The following is a 21,687-nucleotide window of genomic DNA, read 5'->3' as shown; positions in this document are numbered from 1 at the left end:
GGAGGATACAGCCCAGTCCATCATGGGTAAAGCCCTCCTCACCTTTAAGTATGTCTGTAAGAAACATCCATCATCAAGGGCCCCCACCTTCCAGGCCATGCTCTCTTCCTACTGCTGCCATTTAGTTGGAGATACAGGAGCTTGAGGACCCAAATGACCAAGATCAGGAATAGTTAATACCCCTCAACTGTCAGGCTCTTGAACCGGATGGGATAAAATGAAAAAGTTAACTATTTTCAAAATGGAGAGAAAATATTTTTAAAAAATTGAAGTGCAAAGGGACTTTTCAAGAGGACTCGGGTATATAAATCAAAGATGTAATGTTGAAACTTTATAAAGCATTAATGAGGCCTCATTTGGAATAATGGAAATTCCAAATAAATTCCATGTTTGGACCCTTTATCAGAATTACAATTTAATTAATGTACTTGTTTGATTATGAATATAGGGTACTGCGATTGCAAATGTGATTTGAATATAATGTATTTGGTGCTATTCTATCTTTTTTTGATACATAATATATATCCTCATGTACTCTGTATTCTTCTATGTGAAAGTTAATAAAAATATTGAAAAAGAAAGAAAGGATGTGCTGAAACTGGAGAGGGTCCAAAGGAGGTTCACGAAAATCATTCCAGTATTGAACGGTTTGTCATGTATAGAATGTTTGATGGCTCTGGGTCTGTAAAATTCAGAAGAATAAGGGATGACCTCATTGAAGCCTATTGAAAGGTTAAAGGCCTTGATAGGGTGGATGTGGAGAAAATGTTTCCTATGGTGGGAGAGGCTAAGACCAGAGGACACAGCCTTAAAGTAGAGGGCGTCCTTTAGAACAGGGATGAGGACTTTCTTTGGCCAGATAGTGGTGAATCTGTGGAATTCATTGTCACAGGCTGCTGTGGAGGGCAAGTCATTGGGTATATTTAAGGCGGAGGTTGATAGATTCTTGATTTGTCAGGGGATGAAGGGATACAGGAAGAAGGCAGGAGATTAGGTCTGAGAGGAAAATTCGATTTGCTGTAATGCAATAGCAGAGCAGAACTCAATGGGCCAAATGGCTTAATTCCTCTCCAATATCTTATAACGTTACTGTTCCGAGAACCTCTGAACTCACTTTCAAGGATTCCTCACTTCATCTTCTCTATTTATTGCTTATTTATTAATTATTATTATTATTATTATTTTGCTTTTTTTTCTTTTTGTATTTGTCTTTTGCACATAGGACATTTGTCTGTCTTATGTGTGTTTTTTCATCAATTATTTTGTGTTTTGTATTTACTGTGAATGCTGGCAAGAAAATGAATCTCAGGGTTGTATATGGTGACATATATGTACTTTGATAATAAATTTACTTCGAGCTTTGAGATTTAAAACGTATAAAGTCCCAAAGTTATCTGTTCTCACTCTATAACTTTGGAATTTTATTTCATAGTATTTTCTCATATGGTTCCTATCCACACTGTTCTCATTTCAGTGAGTGTATTCCTGTGCCGGTTCTTGTAAATTAGATTATTTCCTTCAGACATTCAACACATTCTGTGTCTGTATTTTGTTTAAAGAGGGTAATTGAATTTTAATGGTTGAGATTTGGTCTGTGAACAGAATATCTAAATATTTAACATATGTCCTGTTTACTTGGTCGATTTCATTTGAGGGAGATTTGGTTAAAGATTCAAGGATGTTTAATGTAATTTCCTGTTAACAATTGTAAAGGAGAACAAAATTAATTTTACTCCAGATCTGATGCTGCATAAAAAAACTCGATAATATAAAGAATACAATATTAAAAGATACAATAAATATAAATACACAAGATAGCTTATATACATTGATTGCATGTCCATAAAGTGACACTAGGCACAAGAGTGTCTGTATATAAGGTGACTCTGACGTGAAATGATAAACTAGTGGTGGTTAAGGGTGTGGAGGGGTGGGTTAGTGGGTAGAGGTGTTGATCAGCCTTACTGCTTGGGGGAAGTAACTGTTTTTTGAGTTTCTTTGAAGTGATATACAAATTGGAAGACAAGTCCTGCTTCAAAATTGAATAGGGATTTCTGAAAAAGTTTTTTTGTATTATTATGCTTGCAATTGTTTTGTAGTATAATGAATTCTAGTAATGTCTGACTATTTGTTTCTGCTCAGTCTGTCCTGAGAATACCCTGCAAATGTCTTGTGTTTGATGTTGTAGAAACTGTAGAAGTTATCTTATTTTTAACACCTCTTTGTGTAGGTATGCTTTATTTTCCTGGAATTCCATTCATAACTTTCTTTGTGGGGAAAAAGTTGTTTTCCTGGGAATTAACTTGGCAGAGCTAATAGCTTGCTCCCCATTTCATACTGCCCTGGCTTGCATATCAGATAGAAAGTTGGGACGCAACATTTGTGGTCGACCCCGACCAGTGGAGGGCCTCAAACTCAGTCAGACCACCTCCGTTTTGTTCACCCCAAGAGTAAGCCATCAATTTGAAACCTAGCCATATCTTGCATTCCAGTTTATCTGGATATTGGCCAAATATTGCAGATTTGCTTCCAGTATTAATATTTGAATGTGTTCAGATCAAAGGCTATTGAAATTGAGAACACAAAGGATTTATCATTGGCAGAGAATGTATCCTTTCCTCATTCAAAAGGAAATGCAATGCTTGTACCTTGATACAATCATCGCTCTTCATTGATTCAAAGAATCATTCAGCCACTCTGTCAAGAAATTGGTTTTGTCCTTCCTAGATAGTGTTAACATATCACTCGGAACACTTGAAGCACTTGTTGAATAGTGCTTTTCTTCTCATATCTGTGATAAGCTCTCCTGAGATGAGTATTGCCCTGTTATTCCCAGGTTCTCATCTTTTCCACGCCATGGTTGGGTATTGTCATCAGTAATGTACTGAAGTGGAAAATTGTTAAAATATTTATTGTTGATTTTTGGGAGTGTGTAATGTACTGTATGTTCTACTTGTAATTCATCCTTTCTACTGTGGTTAAATTCATAAACTTTTTTCTCTCCTTCTTTTCTTCTCGTCATCTCATCCCTTTGGTTACTTGGGGTGATTGTCCTGAAAAACCCTTGATGAACTGTAGAGACCTTTGGTATGCGCGTTATTTCATAAGAAGCCCAAAGTCACAGAAGGTCAATTTTTGAATATTTTGGGAAAGGGGAAAAATTCAAATTGTTTTGCTTCAATTTCAGGTAATGCCTGAACAATTATTGATGAATTGTTAAATCAGTTTATGTTTGAAGGTGACTACTGATAAATAACAATGGTAATTATTCAATTCAAGTTTAATTGTCATTCAACCATACATGAATACCCATGAACACAGGCAAACAAGACTGCATTATTCTAGGGCCAAGACGCAAAGCACAGTATCGTCAGTCGCACAAAGCACGCATAGCACATACAAGATAGCAAGCACATATAAATAACAATAAAATACAGCCTCACAAAAAAAAGTGGTCCAGACCCTGAGTCTGTGAATGCAGCAGAAATTGCAGTCAACCACAATACAACTTGTCTTCTGCCAAGTGAACACCGGGGGCAGCACTGACTCCAGCCTGGATGCCACACCCACCACACCACCCTCGTGGAGTGCGCCAGCTCCACCGTCTCTCCTGCTGGCTTTATATCATTGATTCAATTTAAAGAATTGTTCACAAATTGAATAATGTTTTATATGACACTTAAATTGTGGAACAAGATTGATGCAACTAAATAAATAACTGTTGATATAATACAGAAACATTTCATCTATGTGCATTCTAATGAATGTCCATTGTCCTCATGACAACCTTTTTTAAATGCACGTCAAAAGAAAAGGTACTTAGATTAAAAAGACTATTTCCTAATGGCGATTTAGTTCTCTGGTGTCAAAGTTGCTACAATTAGAAAGTCAGATCAGCCTCTTAATATTTAAAAGAACTTAAAAAAATTCAACCTTCTGTGACTATGTGCAGCTTTGGTTTGCATTATTTTACTGCTTTTGTGTGTCTTTGCCTGTGGTCCTTTTGCACTTCCAATTCATTGCTAACATTAAAATTGCTTGCTTAGTTGTTGCTTGGGATTTCTTTTTACTTTTTCTTTTTAAATAGTTTGTTGCAAACTAGTAGCAATAGCTGATTGATTAAAGATGAAAGTCCTCCACTGAGAAGCTTTTAAGTTTGTGCAATGGAAATGTTGAAAAAATAATTCTGTATCCTGTGTGCAAGTAGTTTTATGTATTTGGCAATCCTCAAGTGGTTTGATTATAAATTTTTAGAGAAATTAATACTACTTGTACACCTGATAATTCAACTATTTTTTATCTTCATGAGCCATGTTTCTGACAGTTCCATTGTTGTAGTTTCTAACCATTGCACCTCTCTTTGTTTCATAGTGAAAGAGTTCTTAGCAAAAGCCAAAGAAGACTTCTTAAGAAAATGGGAAAGTCCACCACAGGTATGTATTGATGGTTTTATTTTGTACTTTGCTCATATAGACTGATAACATCATGTGACACCACCTGAGGGCATCGTGTGTATGAAAGAGCAGCCACGTTATCCATTATCACTCCAGTTGAGATATGGGATTAAATCCCTTTCAAAAAATGGGAAGTAACTATTAGACACATGTGCCAAAGTCTTGGCAATGGTTCCAATAGTTTATAAACGCACACCTAATAACAAAGATTTGCTGAACAGGTGAATAACAAAAGTATAGCAAATGGAAAATATGATATTGCTGCAGGAAGGTGCAGGCCCAGTGAGATATATATTGCATTGGTGCAGAACAGTAGCATAGTGGTTAGCTTAACGCGGTTACAACAGCAGCGACCCAAGTTCAATACCATTGCATCTAGAAAACATTTGTACATCGTCCCTGTGATTGCATGGGTTTCCACCGAATTTCCACCCACTTTCCAAAGACCTATGCATTAGTAGGTGAATTGGTCACATGGGTGTTATTAGAAAGCGTGGGCTCATTTGCCAATATGGACTGTTACCATGCTGTATCTCTAAATAAAATGCATTTAAGGAGAGGATAGGACCACTTGAGGGCAAAGAAGAGAATTTACACCTGTAGCTAGAGAATATTGGGAAAGTACTAAACAAGTGCTTCACCTCAGTGATCAGTGAGAGGGAGGACAGTCAGATCAGATTTATTAGCATTGACTTGTATGATGTGTAATTTATATTCACAGTAGTATTATGGCAAGCTTAACACTTTCAAGCGCCATAGATCATGATTCAATTCCTGCTGTTCTCTGTAAGGTGTTTGTACGTTGTCTAGCTTAACACTTTCAAGCGCCATAGATCATGATTCAATTCCTGCTGTTCTCTGTAAGGTGTTTGTACGTTGTCTCTGTGACCTCATGGCTTTCTTCTGAGTGTTTCAGTTTCCTCTCACATTCCAAAGACATACTTGTTAAGATTGGTAAGCAGTGGGCATGCTATGATGGCAACAGTTGTGAACTGTTCCAGCACATCCTCAGACTGTGTTGGATATTGACGCAAGTGACGCCTTTCACTATAAGTTTCAGTGTTTCAATGTACATGTGACAAATAAAGCTAATCTTTAAATGTATTGTTTTGTGGCATTAGTACTGTGAAAAGATATTAATATTGCTATAAATTGTAAGACCATAAGATATAAGAACAGAATTAGCCCATTTGGCCCATCAAGTCTGGTCTGCCATTACATCATGGCTGATCCATTTTCTCTCTCAGCACCAATCTCCTGCCTTTTCCCCATATCCCTTCAAGCCCTGACTAATCAAATACCTATCAACCTCTGCCTTAAATGTACGTAATAACTTGGCCTCCACAGCCGACTGTGGCATCAGATTCCACAGATTCACCATTCTTTGATTAAAGAAATACTTCCTCATCTCCGTTCTTTATAGATGTCCCTCTAATTTGAGGCAGTGTGCTCTAGTCTTGGACTCCACCACAATAGGAAACTGGAAAGAGGGGATTGCTAGAGAAGAGAAGCCCTAGAGGACTGGAGAATAGCCAAGATTATTCCTGTGTTTAAGAGTAGCAGTTGGAGACAAGCCAGGAAATAATAGGCCAGTGAGCCTTGCATCCATGGTAGAGAAACTATTGGAGAAGATTTTGAAGGGTCAGATCTACTTGCATCTGGAAAAGCAAATTCCCATTAGGGATAGTCTGCATGGCTTAATGTGAGGGAAGTCATGCTCACAAACTTCAGTTTTTTGAAGAGGTAATGACGATGAACATAGAACATTAAAGCACAATACAGCCCTTCAGCCCACAATGTTATGCCAGACTTCTAACAAATTTTAAGATTAATCTGACCCTTATAGGTCTCTATTCTTCTTTCATCCATGTGTCTGGGTGTTCCACACACCCACCACTTTGTTTAAAAAAAAACCTTCCTCTAACACGACCCATAATTCTCTTCCTAACACCTTATTGTTATGCCCCCTTTTATTAGTCATTTCCAACTTGGGAAAAAGTGTGTAACTGTCCACTTGATCCATACTTCTTGTACACCTCTATCAAGTCTATGAGTGTAGGGCAATGGATGTTCTAAACATGGGCTCCAGTAAAGCTTTCAACAAGGTCCATCACGGTGGGCTGATCCAGAGACTTGGTACATTGGATTTACAATTGGATTGGCTGTAGATGGTGGAGGGGTGTTAGTTTGTCTGGACATCTGTGACCAGTGGTGTTTTGCAAAGATCAGTACTGGAACCATTCTTGTTTGTGACCGTGTGTGTAAATGGTTTCCCCAAAAATGTAATTGAGTTGATTAGTAAGTGTGCAGATGACAAAAACTGGCAGAGTTGTGGATAGGGAGGAAAATTGTCAAAGGAAATTTTCAAAATAAATTTTTTATTATAGTACATATATGTCACTACATGATATTGATATTGTTTTCTTGTGGGCATACATAATAAATCCAAGAAACACTATAGTCCCAACGAAAGACTCCACCTAACAGGACAGGCAAACAACCAATGTTCAAAGGACAACAAACTGCAAATATGAAAAAGGGAGAAAAGAAAAAATAAATAAGCAATAAATAACGAGAACATGAGCTGAAGAGTCTTTAAAGTGAGTCCATAGTAAGTTCAGTGAAAGGGTTAGTGAAGTTATTCCTCTAGTTCAAGAGCCTGATGGTTGAGGGGTTACATCTGTTCATGAACCTGGTGGTTTGGGTTCTGAGGCTCCTGAACTTCCTTCCCAATGGCAGTTGCAAGAAGAGAGCATGGCCTTGATGATGGATGTTGCTTTACTGTGACAGAAGGATTCATCAGAATAGAGACCAACTGGAAATGTGGGCAGAGAAACAAATGGACAAGTATTGGGAGGTCAAATGCAAGGAGAGTATACAGTAGATGACAGGACCCTTGAAAGCATGATTGTACCTTGCTGCCAAGCATTTCGGGCTTTGCCCATAGCTCACTGGCTGTAGACTGAGAAGACTAGGCTATACACAGTGAATGATAGGACTCTTAAGAAATATTGAAAAACATAGAGTTTGGTTTCCAGTAGGTGGTAGCACAGGCAGACATAAATAGGGTAGTAAAGAAGGTAGGCAGCACAGGGGCATTGAATATTTTTAAAAATGTCCATTCATCTTGTGAGCAAATTGGTTTTCTCCCACACACCTAAGATGTATTAGCTAGATTATTTGGCCATTGTAACTTGTCCTGTGATTAGGCTGGGGTTAATTAGGTTGGTTGCTGGACAGCGTGGTTTGCTGGTCTGAAAGAACTGTTCCATGCTATATTTCTAAATAAATAAAAGTCAGGAAGTCATGTTGCAACTGTATAAAACTTTGGTTAGACCGTGTTTGGAGCATTGTGTGCAGTTGTGGTCCCCACATTTCAGGAGAAGTGTGGAGGATCTGAAGAGGGTGCAGAAGAGGTTCACCAGGATGTAGTCCAGATTCGAGTTTTAGATATAAGGAGAGCATGGACAAATTTGGATTGTTTGTTTCCTAAAACAGTGAAGGCTGATTGCATAAAGCTATGAGAGACATAGACAAAGTATATAGTCAGAGTCTGGAAAATGTGCGCAACAGGCAACAGGAAGTGTTTGATTAACAGCATTAAGTTAGACAAATCCTTAGGAACTGATGAAATCTGTGTTGGGCAGTTATGGGAAGTAAGGAGGAGCTAGCTGGTGCTCTAATGGAGATTTTTATGTTGCCCTTAGCACTGGCAGACCAGAGTAAACAATGTTGTTTCTATATTGAAGGGTGGTAAGGATAAGAGGATCTACAAGCTGGTAAACTTTATATCAATCTCAGAGAAACTATTGGAAGATAATTCTTAGGGCCAGGATTTATCACTTGGAAATCTGGGACTGATTCTAGGGAATTAGAATGATTTTGTTTATAGGAAATCTTCCTACCTCTCAAATCTTAGTGTTTTTTGAGAAGTCACTAAATTGAGAAATAAAGATTTTAAAAGATTAGCTTTATTTGTTCTATGTGTGTTGAAATATACAATGAAATGCACTGTTTGCATCAATGACCAACACACTTTGAAGATGTGCTGAGGGCAGTTCACAAGTGTCACCAAGCTTCTGGTGCCAACATTGCCAAGTCCTCAACTTAGTAACTCTTACCCATATGTCTTTGAAATGCGGGAAGAAACTAGAGCACCCGAGGGAACAAGTGGTCATGGAGAGAACATACAAACTCCTTAAAGACAATGGCAGAAACTGAACCTTGATTGCTGCCACTGTTAAGTGCAACACTACTGTGCCAGCCCTTGATGGAAAGTAGGTAGAGTATGCATGGACTTCAAGGTATTTGACCAGATCCCACACTGTCCAGAAAGTTAAGGCATATGGAGGTCCAAGATATCTTGGCTTAGTGGTAGTAGGTCAACATTTGTAACCAGTGTGTACTGCAGAGATGGCTCTAGGGACCTTTGTTTGTCATACGTAAATGATGTGGATGAGAATGTGTTGTTTGCTGACAACACAAATTGAGGATGGTTACCCAATGATACAGAGAAAGACATATAGTTGGGTGGAGCAGTGTCAAATGGAATTTAAGCTGGGTAAGGGTGAGGTAATGCATTTTGAGTCATCCAGTACTGGCCAGATGTATATAAATCTGATATATACATATTGATATACAACTGATTCCACAACCTACAGATTCACTTTCAAGAATTCTTCAACTCTTGTTATCAGTTTTATTGTTTATTATTTGCACAATTTGTCATTGGTTGTTTGTCAGTGTCTGTATAATTTTTCATAAATTCTATTGTATTTCTTCATTTTCTCTATATGCCTGCAAGAAAACGAATCTCAAGGTTAGTATATGGTGACATGTACACATTTGTGATAATAACTTTACTTTGACCTTGACCGTACATTGCAGGGATCTTTGAAATGCTGCTGTACAAAGGGAGCTTAGGGCGCAGGTCCATTGCTTCTCAAATGGCAACGTAGTTGGGCAGTGTAATGAAGAAAGCATTCGGCTTTTTTAAACACAGATGCTGGAAATCTGGAGTAGCACATACAAAATGCTGGAGAAACTCAGCAGGTCAGGCAACATCTATGGAAAGCAATAAACAATCATTGTTTTGGGCCAAGGTGCTTCATCAAAACATCATTAGTTTTCTTGCTGTCATAGGCGGAGACACTGAGTGTAACAACTAGGATATCGTGGTAGTGGTACAAGGATTGATGTGCCCTTTGACCTGCTCATGCTCCTAATGTGTTTTGGAATTTGTGTTGGGTGACTTCATTGTTCAAAGAAGATTTACTATCAGAATACATATATGTCACCATATGCAACCCTGGATTCATTCTCTTGTTGGCATTCACAGTAAATACAGAGAAAACAAAAAAAATAATAAATAGGCATTAAATATCAAGAACATGAGGTGAAAAGTCCTTGAAAGTGAATCTATAAATTGTGGGGTAAGTTCGGTGTTGGGTTGGGGGAAGTTATCCCCTCTGGTTCAGGAGCCTGATGATTAACAATAATAACTGTTCCTGAACCTAGTTGTGTGAGACCTGAGTCCTTCCTGATGGCAGCAGTGAGAAGAGAACATGGCCTGGATGCTCACCATCACTGACCTTATTAGCTCTGAGGATCTCCCATCCACTGCCACCAAACTCATATTTCCTGCAACCCGCACCTCCTGTTTCTACCTCCTACCCAAGGTCCACAAACCCACTTGGCAAGGTAAAACCATTTTCTCAGCTTGTTCCTACCCTACTGATATCTGCAAACTTCAACTCTATTTTACTCCCCCCCCCTCAGTCCCTTCCTAGTTAAATCTGTGATACTTAACATGTTCTTGATCTTTTTGATTATTTCAAGTTCCCAGGCCCCCGTCATCTTATTTTTACTATGGATTCCCAGTCCCTATGCACCTCCATCCCCCACCGGGAAGGCCTCAAAACTCTCTGTTTAGCGGAACTTGTCCTCTTTCTTAATAATTTCTCTAAAATTATGTTCTATGTTCCAAGCCTACACTGGTGGCTGCCCCCCACTTCTACACTACATTGAATGCATTGGTGGACTTCATCCACTTTGCTTCCAACTTACACTTTGCCTTCAAATTAACCTGGTCTGTTTCTGATACCTCCCTCCCATTTCCCAATCTCACTGTCTCTGTCTCTGGAGACAGCTTATCTATTGATATTTATTATAAACCCATGGATTTCTCTCACCTTATCTCCTTACTTGCCCATCGCCTCCCTCTGGTGCTCTTCCCACTTTTTCTTTCTTTCATGTTGTTCTGACTCTGTCTCTCTTTCCCCAATCATCTACCCAGCTCTTTACTTCACCCCTCCTTCTCCCAGTTTCTCCTATCACCCTGTGTTTTCCCTCCCCTCCCCCCACCTTTCAACTCTACTCCTCATTGTTTTTTCTCCAGCTCTGCTGAAGGGCCACAGCCTAAAACATTGACTACTCATTTCCATAGATGCAGCCTGGCCTGCTGAGTTCCTCTAGCATTTTGTGTGTGTTGCTTTGGTTGGGTCCTTGATGGATACTGCTTTTCTCTGATAGCACTCTATTTTGGGGAGGGCTTCACCCATGATGGACTGGGCTGCATCCACTTTCTGTAGACTTTTCCATTCAGCTTGGTTAGGTTTCTATGTATTTTTCTCCTCTATTTCATGTAATTGGGTACTACTCTAAAAAATGTGAATTACACTAGAGAGACAACAGTGTTAGACTAAAGTTCAGCGAGCAGGTTGCCATTATATTTTACTAGCATTTTGTCACATGTAACTGATCTTTACAAGCATAAGCTGCAAATATTAGCATCATATTTCTTAAACCTTCCAATATATTTGCTATCTCTCTTAAATACAAGGGGCATAATTTAAAAATGTATGGTGGAAAGTTTATTATAAAGAGGATGTTAGAGGTAGATTATTTTTACACAGGGTAATAGAGTGGGACCGTAGTTGATTTGAGTTCACAATTATACAAGGGAGGAATACTGAAGTGGTCTCCTTTTGTTGGAGTGTCCATACTGAACGGGTAACCCTGGCCATTGATCAGCAGATTCATCTGTCCAGCGTTTTTTAGTTTTACAGCCATAAATTCCAATTTGTAGAATCTGCTTGTAAAAAACCATCCACCACCTGCAAACCATGGCTTCACATGGCCCTGATTGGGAGGCTAAACAGGTACTACACCTTACCCAAGGGTGACCTGTAGGCTATCGGACGGAAGGAGCGCCTTACACCTCTTTTCACTGTGCATATCATATACAGACAGGATAACCAACGAAGAAGTTCTACAGAGAAAGAAAACAAAATGTACATTACTTAAAAAACTCCGAAAACAGCATTCAAAATTCTTTGGACTCATCATGTGAAGAGAGACATTAGAACATTTAGTTACAACTGGAAAACTGGAAGGAAAGAGAAACAGAGGCCAACAGAGAATGAAAATGATAGATGGATTAACATCACGGTTAGAAACAGGGGAGGCAACAACTACAATTCGGAGGGTCAGGAACTGTGATGGATAGAGAGATATGATCGCCCACGCCTAACGGCAAGGCACCTGAACAAAAAATAGAGTGAGTGGGCAGCGAGAGACTTTTTCCCGTGATGGAAATAGCTAATGCAACAGGGCATAATTTTAAGGTGATTGCAGAAAAGTATGGAGGGGATTATGTCAGAGGTAGGTTCTTTACACAAAGTGATGAGTGCATGGGATGAACTGCCAGGGGTGGTGGTAGAGGCAAATATATTAGGGACATTTAAGAGACTCTAAAATATAAATGGTAAAAACATGGAGGGTTATGTGGGAGGGAAGTGTTGGATTGATCTTGGAGTAAGCTAAAGGGTCGGGACAATATCATAGGCTGAAGAGCCTGTACCATTTTGTTATGTTCTACGTGCAGAAGTTGGCCACCTATTGCAAGGCAGCTATTCCTAAGTGCCAGTTGTTGAAAGGTTGCTTTGCTGAATTGGCCATTTTTAAATAAGCCTGCACAGTAAGAGTTGAGATAAGTCATGTGTTAGGTGGAGACAAGATCAAAGCCTAACCAAGTGTTAGCATTAATTGGTGCCCTTACATGCCTAACCATGTAACCATCTGATAATTAGAAGCACAAACTTGGCAGATATTTTCCATCTATATCTAGATCATGGTTTGAGATCAGCGCACATTCCGGTATCTAAACTTGAGTGGGCTTCATCTGTTGGGCTGTAACTTTTAAGTTAGAGAGTTGAATTGAGTCTGTGGTCTAAATGAATGGATTTTATTGTAGGCCTGTAATTTGATATAATTGGTTTAACAGCTGGTTTCTAGTATTAGACCAGTTGATTATTGCTTTAAACACTTCCATTCTCTGATGAAAAGGTATGCAAAGAATTCATTATTAAGTTTTAAAACCATAGAACGTCAGAGCAGAATTAGGCCATTTGGCCCATTGAGTCTGCTCTGCTATTCCATCATGGCTGATTTATTTCTCTCAAACCCATTATCCTGCCTTCTCCCCAAAACCTTTGATACCCCCTTACTAATTAAGAACCTATCAACCTCTGCTTTAAATATACCCGATACCCAATAACTTGGCCTCCATTGATGTCTGTAGCAATGAATTCTACAGTTTCGTTACCACTCTGGCTAAAGAAATTCCTCTGATGTTTATTCTGAGGTTATGCACTGTAGTCGTAGACTCACCCACTGTAGGAAGTCCACTTCCACGTCCATTCTATCTGAGCCATCGACTGACCATCTATTTACAGCTGGTAATTACTTTTTTGAAACATTATGTCCCCTTTTGTCCTTGAACATTTATTTTTCTCCTTTAATTAGTAGGGTAACAGGCCCTTCCAGCCCAGTGAGCCCACACTGCCCAATTACAATTAACCTCGTAACATCTATGTGTTTAATAAAATCCACTTTACAGCTGGAGCTTAACATGAACAATGAAGATTTTTTAAATTTTCATTTATTACTCAATGATTAAATACAGTTGCTTTTTACATTGAATGTCAACTTGAAAGTGCTTTTCCAAATTTGCTTTGTATAAGGTTTAAGATTAGCTTTATTTTTTTCACAAGTACATCAAACTATTTCAGGGAAATCTGTCATTTATGTCAACAACCAACACAACCATAATTTATACGAGGTATAAATGAGCTGGCAGCCTGCTGGCACGGCAGATCAGAATGAACTCCATTCCTTTTTGGATTCTGTATTTAAATCCCATTTTAAGATTTTAAAACCAATATGTTGCCCATTCAGGTTCCATGTGCATTGATTCCAAAGGTTACCTCCATTATTGAGCATTTATCTGTATCTGCTTAAGGATCTTGCAGAGTAGTTCTGATCAATGGTGGGCAAGCTATTGGAAGGGATTCTTAGAGATGGGGTTTACTTGTATTTGGAATGACAAGGTCTTTCTGTGACCAGAACATGATGGTTTTTATTTGATTTATTTATTGATGCAGCACAGCAATAGGCTCTTCTGACCAATAAGCCCCCAACTGCCAAATCACACCCATGTGGCCAGTTAACCTATCATCTGGTACGTCTTTGGAATGTGGGAGAAAGCCAAAGCACTGACAGGAAACCCAGGTGGTCATAGGGAGAACGTACAAACTCCTTACAGACAGCAGCGGGGATTGAACCCAGATTGCTAGCGCTGTAATAAAACCATAAGACATAGGCCAAATGGCCTAATTCAGCTCCTATTGAGTCTCCTCTGCCATTCCATCATGACTGATTTATTGTCCCTCTCAATCCCATTCTCCTGCCTTCTCCCTATAACCTTTGATGCCCTGACTAATCAAGAACCTATCAACCTCCACTGACAAATATACCAAATGACTTGGCCTCTGCAGCTGTGGCAATGAACTGCTGACATTCACCACCCCCTGACTAAAGAAATTCCTCTTCATCTCCATTCTAAATGGATGACCCTCTATTCTGTGGCTGTGCCCTCTGGTTCTAGACTCACCCTCTATATGAAATGGGTAATGGTATTATGCTAACCAGTATGCCACCATGCTGCCCTGATTATGTCCTAGAGAATTGACTAAATTTAACTAAGTCTAGTTAAGGACTGATTTTCTATTTTAGAAATTTGGTCAATTTTTTTTTTTTTTGAAAAGGTGACCAAGAGGATAGGGCAGGTGGTAGACATTGTCTACACAGACTTTGCATAGTAGGCTAGTCTGGAATGTCCCACCACATTAGATCCTGGATGAGCTGGCCATTTTCAGACAATGCTGGCTTTGGGGGTACAAGACAAAGGGTGTTTGTTTTTTCAGATTGGATGGCTGTGACCAACTGTGTGAAACAGGGTCAGTATAAGATCATCTTGTTTTCACATATATTAATGATTTGGATGAGTTATGTGGGTGGCATGATTAGTAAGTATGCAGACAATACCAAAATCAATGATGATGTGGACAGTGAAAAGTTCAAGTTTAATTGTCATTCAACCATAAATGAATTGCCATGAATACAGCCCAAAAAAAGTCACACGGATGTAATTGGGTGGCATGGGCTTGTTGGGCCAAAAGAGTCTGTTACGGTGCTATATCTCTAAATAAAAACAATGTGAAGTGATGTATCATTGAGAAGTTAAAGCAGGACTGAACTTACAGAGTGAATGGCAAGGCCCTGGACTGTATTGATGAATCATGAAAGCTTGAGATGCTGTTACTTAGTTCCTGAAAGTGGTAACATGGGTAGACAGGACGGTGAAGAATGCATATATCATTATTGCCTGTTGCCTTCATTGGCTAAAACATTAAGTGAAAGTTGGGATGTTACATTTTTCTAAAGCACTGGTGAGCTGCACTCAGTAATGTGTGCATTTGTAGTCACCACATTATATAGGATGTTAGCTAGACTGGAGGACTTCAGTTATGAGGGAAGTTTGGGTAAGCTGGGTCAGTTTTCTCTGAAGCTAAGGAGGCTGAGAGGAGACATAAAAGATATATAAAGCTCAGATATGGAGATGCAGGTAACCAGTCCCTCTAAAACTGGAGGATATTCGAGATTGTTTCATGTTTTTTCCAGTACATAACTGGAAAGAAGAACGATATTATTGCTACTGTATAAGACCATAAGACTTAGGAACAGAATTAGGTCATTTAGCCCACCGGGTCTACTTCGCCATTACATCATGGCTCATCCCAGATCCCATTCAATCCCGTACACCTGCACCCTCACCATATCCATTGATGCCCTGACCAATCAGGAATCTATCAACTTTTGCCTTAAATACACCCACAGACATGGCCTCCACCGCAGTCTGTGGCAGAGGATTCCACAGATTCACACTCTTTAGCTAAACAAATTCCTCCATTCTTCTGTTCTAAAAGATCCCCATCATCAAACCTCCTCTGAATTCCTTTCTGAGGTAAAGGGACCCAAAACTGGTGACATTACTCTAAGTGCAGCCTGTCTAGTGTCTTATTAAACTTCAGCTTTATATCCTTGTCTTTATATTCTATTTTCCTTGAAAAAAATGCCAACATTGTTTTTGCCTTCTTTACCACAGACTCAACCTGCCACTTTTTTGCCCATTCTTCCAATTTGTCTTAAGTCCAGCAATCGCATTGTTTCCTCAGCACTACCTACCCTTCCACCAATCTTCATATCATCCGCAAACTTTGCCACAAAGCCATCAATTCCATTATCTAAATCATTGACAAACAATGTGAAAAGTAATGGTGAGGAACACCAATAGTCACTGATAGCCAACCAGAAATTGCCCTCTTTATTCCCACTTGCTGCCTCCTGCCTGTCAGCCATTCCTCTATCCATACTAATATCTTTCCTAGAACACCAGAGGATTTTATCTTGTTATGCCTCATGTGAGGCACCTTAACAATTGCTTCAGAAAATATAAGTTAATGACATCCACTGCCTCTCCTTTATCCACCCTGCTTGTTAATTCATCGAAGAATTCTAACAGATTTGTCAGGCAGTATTTCCCTTGACAGAAACCATGTTGACTTTGACTTACTTTATCATTAGTCTACCAAGTACCCCGAAACCTCATCCTTAATAATAGACTCCAACACCTGCCCAACCATTGAGGTTAGGCTAACTGGCCTATAATTTCCTTTCTTTTGCCTTCCTCCCTTCTTAAAAGAATGGAGTGATATTTGCAATTTTTCTGTCCTACAGGACCATGCCAGAATCAAGTGATTCTTCAAAGATCATGACCAATGCATCCGTTATCTCTTCAACAACCCCTTTCAGGACTCAGAACTGTAGTCCATCCGGTCCAGGTGACTTATCCACTTTAAAACCTTTGAGGTTGCCTAACACGTTTTCCTTTGTAATAGCAATGGCACTCACTCCTGCTCCTTGACACTCATAGACCTCTAGCATACAGCTAGTGTCTTCCACAGTAAAGACAGAAGCAAAGTACTTATTAAGTTGGTCTGTCATTTCTTTGTCCCCGTTACCACCTCACCAGAATCATTTTCCAATGGTCCAATATTAACTCTCACCACACTTTTATTCTTTATATAACTGAAAAAACATTTAGTATCCTGCTTTATAGTATTGGCTAGTTTACCCCCATATTTCATCTTTTCCATTTTTATAGCTTTTTTTATTGGCTTTTTATTGGATTTAACAACTTCCCACTCACTTTTGCTTCCTTATATGCCCTTTCCTTGGCTTTTATACAGTCCTTAACTTCCCTTGTCAGTCACAGTTGCCCAGCCGTACCATTTGAGAGCTATTCCCAGAAATTTCAGCCATCTCTGTTCTGTGCCGTCATCCCTGCCAGTATCCTCCCCAATCCACCTGGGCAAGCTCCTCTCTCATGCCTCTGTAATTCCCTTTATTCCATTGTGATACTGATACGCGTGACTTATGCTTCTCCCTCTCAAATATCAGTCTGTATTCAATCATGTTATGATCACTGCCTCCTAAGGGTTCCTTTGCGTTAAGCTCCCTAATAAGATCTGGGTTATTACACAACACCCAATCTAAGATAGCCTTTTCCCCAAGTAGGCTCAAGCACAACCTGCTCTAAAAAGCCATCCCTTCTCAGCTTCCTTTCTAACTCCCTGTATTCTGTTTTCAGGACCTCTTCCCTTTTTTTTGCCCATGTCGTTGGGACCAATATGTACCACGGCTTCTGGCTGCTCACTCTCCCTTTTCAGGATATTATGGACATGTTCAGAAACATCGCAGACTCTGGTACCTGGGAGGGAAACTGCCATTTGTGTTTCTTTTACGCATCCACAAAATCACCTAACCGTCCCCCTAACTATAGAGTCCCTTGTTACTGCTGCCATCCTCTTCAGTTTCCTGCACTTCTGAGCCACAGAGGCAGACACACTCAGTGCTAGGGGCATGGCCACTGTTGCTACTCACAGGCCCCCCCCCCCACCCCCGACAGTACTCAAAATAAAGTACTACCTGAAGTCCCATATCTGACACCCAGAACAGAACATTGGCTCGACGGACATACCCCTATTCACTTAACACTTCATTCAGAAAATAAGAAATAGGAGTGACCTTACCTATTTACCTTGCCTCTGCCTATTCTCGTTGAAACCTTCTTGAGCCAAAACCTTACTACTCTGACTCAGACTACTCCCACGATGACTGTTCCGCTAAGCAATATGTTTCTTTTCTTGAGACTGGGTTTTTAAAGCTCTTCACCAGACCTGTGCAAGAATGCTTTTGTTGTGTCTGTGCATTACTTCTATCAGCTTAATCCAATACAGCACAAAAAACACAATAAGGTAAAGAACATAATAAAATTTAAAAGTACAATAAGTACATACACATGAGACAGCTTATATACATAGGTTGATTGTACGTCCATATAGCAATGCTAGGCACAGGAGCACCTATACATAAGGTGACTGACAGGAAATGATAAAGTAGTGGTGGTTGGGGGTATGGAGGGTTGGGATAGTGGGTGGACGTGTTGATCAGCCTTACTGCTTGGGGAAAGTAAGTCTGGTGGTCCTGGTGTGGATGCTACAAACCTCCTTCCTGATGGAAGTGGAACAAACAGTCCATGAGCAGGTTAAGTAGGATCCTTCATGGTTAATGGTCCTTTTCTGAGCTAAGTGGTTTAAAAGAGGTAAATTCTTCACGTGTAATTGATAGCTAGAATGACCTGCTGGAGGAAGCAGGATCAGTAACAACAGTTAAGAATAAACAAAGATCCTGCAGATGCTGGAAATACATAGAACGTGCTAGAGGAACTCAGCAGGTCAGGCATCATCTTTGGAAGAGGGATTAAGCACGTGATGATAGTGATCCTTGAAATGATGACATTTCTGGCTAAGACCTTTCATCAGGACTCCAGTTAAGGGAGCTGCTTAGCAACAGCTAAGAGATACTTGGACAGTTCCTTGATGGAGCAGGACATAGAGGGATGTGGAATTAACTGGGGGTGGGTGTTGGGGAATGGTATAAATAGGCATGATGGTCGGCAGAGACATGGTAGGGAAATCAGTGCATATTATGGCTGGATCCATGATACTGATGTACCTAAAAGGAGAGAGGAGAGTATCATTTGCTAATAATTACAGTAATTTCTCACAAATTGCAGATAATTTGCCAAGGTGTTAATGAGGTTGCTAAAATTGGCTTCACATGTCTAGAATCAGTGGCAGAAATTATTCGGTTTCTGTTGGAAATCTTTTAAATTGTATGCTGAAATATTTTACCATGGTCCTTCAGAACAACTACACTTGCTTGTATAACTTGCAAAATCTATCAAGTAAGTTCCCTTCCTTGAGACGAGTTTCATATTTGAGTACTGTACCCTCTGAAAGAAGCAATTCCAGAAAAGTCACTTCATGGACACAAGGTGTTTGTGAAAATTAAGTAGAAGGCACACCAGTGAAATATTTCTGGATATCGAAAAAACTTTAAAAAAAATATCTATATCTTTCAGAATACTGCAGGCCTAGATGATTTTGAAAGGCAAAAAACACTTGGAACGGGTTCTTTTGGAAGAGTTATGTTGGTGAAACACAAAGGCACAGAACAGTACTATGCCATGAAGATACTTGATAAACAAAAAGTAAGTATGTCTCTTTATGTGAAGTAGCAAAGAGGAGAGTTTTTTTTGTTTATCATTGACTTTCTTGCTATCACTGTACTAAAATATTTTCAAAAGGATCTTGTAGATTCCTTATTGCTCAATACAGCACTGGCAGTTAAAGCAGCAATGAAGCTCCTCCAGCCTTGAAGTTGGTGGTGTTCAGGGTTTCCTTTGTCACATCAGTTGCTTCCACTCAGTTTTCATTGCTGTCAGCCATACAAGTCCCGGGTAGAGACTCAGGTATACCTTCACACTCAGATGTAGAGGATTCTTCATTGCTGTTTCTGTAACAGCTTTGTTTGACTCGGCAGGGTTGTTAGCCCTGAGCCGAACCTGGAGGACTGGTGGATCATTCTTAGTCTGGCCTCTACCTTTTGACCTGTTTAGCATGGGTGACCCTACCAAGAGGAAAAACATAAAGCTCTGGCTTCCAGCCAGCATGATTCTCCAAGTCATTGAGGCACACAAGCCTTCAAACCCTATGACAAGGTTGTGGTCCTCTTGGAGGTTTGACAAAATGTTGGTATGATTTGTCCTAATTACTAAATGCAGGGTGTTGTCTGGAAAGATGTGCACAAATCTCATTTAATCTTCACAAGGAGAAGCAATGCTTACAAATACAGATGTGTCTTTGGTAAACTTTGTGCTTTGGCCTTTTCCACATAATGCAGAGAGATGCTGAAAAGGTCACCTTAAGATAACATCAGAAGTGTAGCACAGCTTCAAAGACCATTTCCTTCTAAAGTCTGATGTTTTCAGACTGCAGTGAGCACATAGTTTAACTGTATCAAACCACAAACTATGAAACTGAACAATTTTATACCACTTGGTAATGCATACCATTTGATTATTTTCAAATTAATCTTGCTTTGAGAATAAGTAGCGTTAAGAATGTCTGGGTCTCCAAATATCGGAATTCACCTGACAATGTTAGCAGGGCTACCTACCACACCAGATGTGTCAAAGACTGGCATAAACACCTTAAGGGCACAGATTGTGACTGACTAACCTAACCCACTTCCAAATGCTTGCAGCCTAGAACTGGAAAGCTGTAAGCAAATTCAAGAATGGAGAACCAGAGTTTTACTTGGTATTCAAGCATTAGCTGTCATCAGAATCAGATTTAATATCACTGGCATATGTCATGAAATTTGCTGCAGTAATTGCGATTCATAATTTTAAAAGTCTATAAATTACAAAAGAAATTTATATTAAAAAAATAAGTAGTGCTACAAAAAGGAGGAAAAATAGTGAGGTGGTATTTATGGATTCATTATCCATTGAGAAGGCTGATGGCGAAGGGGAAAAAGCTGCTCCTGAAATGTCAAGTGTTTCTTTAGATGTTAGCAATCAGAAGAGGCATGTTCTGGGTGACTGGGGATCCTTAATGATGGATATTGCCTCGAGGCATCGCCTTTTAAAGGTGTCCTCGATGCTGTGGAGCTGAATGCTCATGATGGGGCTAGTTGAGTTTACAACTTCCTTCAACCTTTTCTGATTCTGTGCAGTTGCTCCTCCATACCAGAAGGTGACGAAACCAGTTAAGGTCATTTGTAGATCTTGTGCTTTGTAACCTTTCAATTAAATGTGCTGTTTGGAGGAACACACACAAAATGCTGGAGGAACTCAGCATCTATGGAGGGGAATAAACAGTCAGTAGTTTCAGGCAGAAACCCTTCGTTTTCCAGTACCTGCATAATCTCTCGTATTTATGCTCTCTAGAGAAAAGCCTGCTATTGTAGCAGTCAGTTTAATGCAGCTGGTGACTGTTGCACTTTGAGTATGTGGTTTTACAGTACAAGAATTTAATGTGCAGAAATGCTAATCCAACACAATTAAACATATGGAAAGAGGATTGATACTTTTAAAACACTAATTGTTAAGAGCTTGTTAGAAACACAAGAGATTCTGCAGCTGCTGGAAGTCCAGAGCAGCACACACAAAATGCTGGAGAAACATAGCAGGTCAGGCAGCATCTATGGAAGGGAATAAGCAGTCGCATTAGGGCTGAGACCCTTCATCAAGACTGAAAAGGAAGGGGGCAGGAGGCAGAATAAGGTGAAGAAGGGGGCAGGAGTACAAGTTGCAGGTTGATAGGTCAAGGAAGGACGTGTGTCTGTGATAGCAAGTCTAGATGAGCACATGGTCGAAGAGTCAAAGACCAGCAGAGGTAATTTAGAACTTGGAGCCCCACTT

General features: G+C 39.7%; 1 protein-coding gene across 2 annotated transcripts in view; it reads left to right on the top strand.

The window, feature by feature from the left end:
* Window positions 1-21,687, top strand: part of prkacba (protein kinase, cAMP-dependent, catalytic, beta a) — a 220,550-nt gene that overhangs the window by 159,472 nt on the left and 39,391 nt on the right. Inside the window, exons 2-3 of one of the 2 annotated variants that reach the window (XM_059983747.1) lie at window positions 4,372-4,433; window positions 19,342-19,470. In XM_059983747.1, coding sequence (XP_059839730.1) covers window positions 4,372-4,433; window positions 19,342-19,470 — 191 coding nt within the window. The remainder of the gene's footprint in view (window positions 1-4,371; window positions 4,434-19,341; window positions 19,471-21,687) is intronic. The other variant, XM_059983748.1, reaches the window with a different exon arrangement.

This window comes from Hypanus sabinus, chromosome 11 (genome assembly GCF_030144855.1).
Source record: "Hypanus sabinus isolate sHypSab1 chromosome 11, sHypSab1.hap1, whole genome shotgun sequence".
Taxonomy (NCBI): domain Eukaryota; kingdom Metazoa; phylum Chordata; class Chondrichthyes; order Myliobatiformes; family Dasyatidae; genus Hypanus; species Hypanus sabinus.
Note: the sequence above shows the minus strand (reverse complement) of the source record. Positions and strands in the feature narration are given on the sequence as shown.